At 52.7% G+C, this 2907-nt stretch overlaps 1 protein-coding gene across 1 annotated transcript; it reads right to left on the bottom strand.

Annotated features, from left to right (window-relative positions):
• Positions 1–1736: 1736 nt before the first annotated feature.
• On the bottom strand, positions 1737–2696 carry LOC309683901 (olfactory receptor 14C36-like; the record flags this gene model as incomplete). Its single annotated transcript, XM_082499885.1, has 1 exon — positions 1737–2696. One exon carries the CDS (start codon positions 2694–2696, stop codon positions 1737–1739), a length of 960 nt encoding a protein of 319 aa, XP_082356011.1.
• Between the last annotated feature and the right edge of the window lie 211 nt (positions 2697–2907).

The raw sequence follows: 2907 nt of genomic DNA, 5'->3' as shown, positions 1-2907 counted from the left end.
CTTTCCTCCCTTTGATAGGCCCACACTCTGTGCTCTAAGGGATAGAGGACAGTTCCATTGTGATTTAGTCCTAACGCAGTGATTGGGTATATAGTGTACACTGAAGCATTGCGTATTGTGAGGATGAAGGCAACAATCTTATCACTTTCCATGTGATAAGTGAAGTTGCAGAGTTGCCAGCATGATTGAAACTGTTTTTCAAATTCTGAGGCATTGTCCCAAATCAATTTACAAGTTTCAGTGGTAGGGTTCCTCCTTCTCTTTCTCCAAGAATGGCTGCTACCATAGGCTGTATCCACAAGTGTGCTCGTATACAACTCAAGGCAAGAGAGGTGTTACCTTGGGTTGCTCTGAGGGCTTTTGCAATTAACTGATGATCATTTTTTTCATTTTCTTCCCAATAAGGTAAAATGTCTGATCGGAGACACTGACTTGCTCCCAAGGCTGATAAAGATGACTGTAGTGGGCGTTCCAATTTGCTCAGGTCATCGGTAGTAGCAGTTAGTCTGTTCACTAAGACCTCAGCATCTATGCTATTCTGTACTCCCGATTCTGTCCCCAGTAACGCAGTGGTGTCCCATCATATAAGTTGGGATTGTTTATTATTAAAAGATGGTCCATGTAACCATGCTATGTTGTCAGGAGTGACCGATCATCGTTATTATCTTCATACGGCAGGACCATGGGGACCGGGCAGACTACTGTGTTCTGGTCCGTTGCTCTCCACCTTTTCTACCTTTTGTGTTAGACCATTATGTATCGTTCTGGTCCAGTGTATTATTATGTGGCCCAGACACTGGAAGAACTGCTCTCTCCTGGGCTCAATCAACACTAATCCAGAGCCTCCCTGGCTCTGCCCCACCTCCCCTGCCCTCTCCCCAGCCCAGCAGAGCAGCCCAGTCTGGGCTGGCCCCACAGCAGCGCTGGCCACAGGGTACTGCGGGGTTCTGGGCACTCCCCCCACAGCCCCAGCCCCTCGGAAGGCCACAGCAGCTGCTGGCGGGCAGAGCGGGCTCTCAGCCTCCCCACCAGCCCAGGGCTGGAGCTGGCCCCAAGTGCCAGCAGAGCCCGCTCACTCTCGGGCTCTCCTGCATTCAGCTGCGGGGCATCCCCTGCCCACACTGCCTCTGCCCCGCTCGGCCTCCCCGCCTGCCCTGCTCCCCAGCACAGCACCAGAGTCCTGGGGCTCCTCAGGCAGCTCCCCCACCTCTCCAGTCTCCCTTCCCTGGGCCCGCTGCATCCTCACTGCCTCCCACAGCACCTCAGAGTCCTGGTTTGTGGGTACCTGGTTTGGTGCTTTCTCTTGGAGGGACTTATTCTTGAAGGGTGTTTCATCTTCTCAGTCTCCATTCCCTTCCCACCGCAGAGGACATGGAGTGTCCCCATCCTCCCCTGACCACTCCAGATTCCTTTCCACATGGACTGACATCTGCCATCAGCCCCACCATACCTGTGACAGCCTGAGGAGGGTGACTAGGCACCGTTTTACTATTTCTACTACGCTGATCCACAGAGAAGACAGTCTTCAGCTAAGTGCTTGGTATCTAACAGACCCCAGTGATACCATGAATTTATTCCCTGAAAGACAGGGAGAAGAAAGAGGTGGAAATTCCACTTCCCTGAGTTTGTTCTGAGACGCAACTTTGTCATGGAGAGCCCAGTCTTATGACACCACACTCAGGAGATCCCCTTTTATTGCAAAGATGCTAATAAGGAGGCAAGAGATGAAACATTCTTCAAGTTGTGGTGCCACAAAAGCACTGTAGATGGTGAAAGATCCATTGGCTCAGTTTCCTCAGGGCATCCTTGAGCTCCTGGTTCCTCATACTGTAGATGAGGGGGTTCACTGCTGGAGGAACCACCGAGTACACAACAGCCATTACCAGATCCAGCGATGGGGAGGAGATGGAGGGGGGCTTCAGGTAAGCAAAAAATGAAGTGCTGATAAAGAGGGAGACCACGGCCAGGTGAGGGAGGCAGGTGGAAAAGGCTTTGTGCCGTCCCTGCTCCGAGGGAATCCTCAGCACGGTCCGGAAGATATGCACATAGGAGAGCACAATGAAAACAAAGCACACAGAGAATAAACAGGCACTAAGTACAAGAAGCCCAGATTTCCTGAGATAGACTATGTCTGTGCAGGAGAGCTTGAGGATCTGGGGGATTTCACAGAAGAACTGGTCCAAGGCATTGCCATGGCAGAGTGGTATGGAAAATGTGTTGGCAGTGTGCATAAGAGCATAGAGAAAGCCACTGCCCCAGGCAGCTGCTGCAAGGTTTACAGAAGCTCTGCTGCCCAGGAGGGTCCCATAGTGCAGGGGTTTGCAGATGGCAACGTAGCGGTCGTAGGCCATAATGGTGAGAAGATAAAACTCTGCTGAGATCAAGAATGTACACAGAAAGATTTGTGCAGCACATCCCATGTAGGAGATGGCCCTGGTGTCCCAGAGGGAATTGGCCATGGCTTTGGGGAGAGTGGTGGAGATGGAGCCCAGGTCGAGGAGGGAGAGGTTGAGGAGGAAGAAGTACATGGGGGTGTGGAGGCGGTGGTCGCAGGCGATGGCAGTGATGATGAGGCCGTTGCCCAGGAGGGCAGCCAGGTAGATGCCCAGGAAGAGCCAGAAGTGCAAGAGCTGCAGCTCCCGTGTGTCTGCGAATGCCAGCAGGAGGAACTGGGTGATGGAGCTGCTGTTGGACATTTGTTCCCCCTGAACAGAGGGGCCTGTTGAAGGAGGAAAAGTCAGTGAGGAGTTAGGACAGACACCTCTGAGCAGAACCTGTTCCACATCACAGTAATGTCCCTCAAGTGAACTCTGTCCTTCCAGGAAGACGTTTGTGCAGATCCTGGCGTGATCCTGGTTTGTGTGGGCTGAGGGTGCAGTGGGGAGAAGGGGACTCTGCTGTGGGCTC

The sequence above is a fragment of the Vanellus vanellus genome (assembly GCF_965231255.1).
Source record: "Vanellus vanellus genome assembly, contig: HAP1_SCAFFOLD_35, whole genome shotgun sequence".
Classification (NCBI taxonomy): domain Eukaryota; kingdom Metazoa; phylum Chordata; class Aves; order Charadriiformes; family Charadriidae; genus Vanellus; species Vanellus vanellus.
Note: the sequence above shows the minus strand (reverse complement) of the source record. Positions and strands in the feature narration are given on the sequence as shown.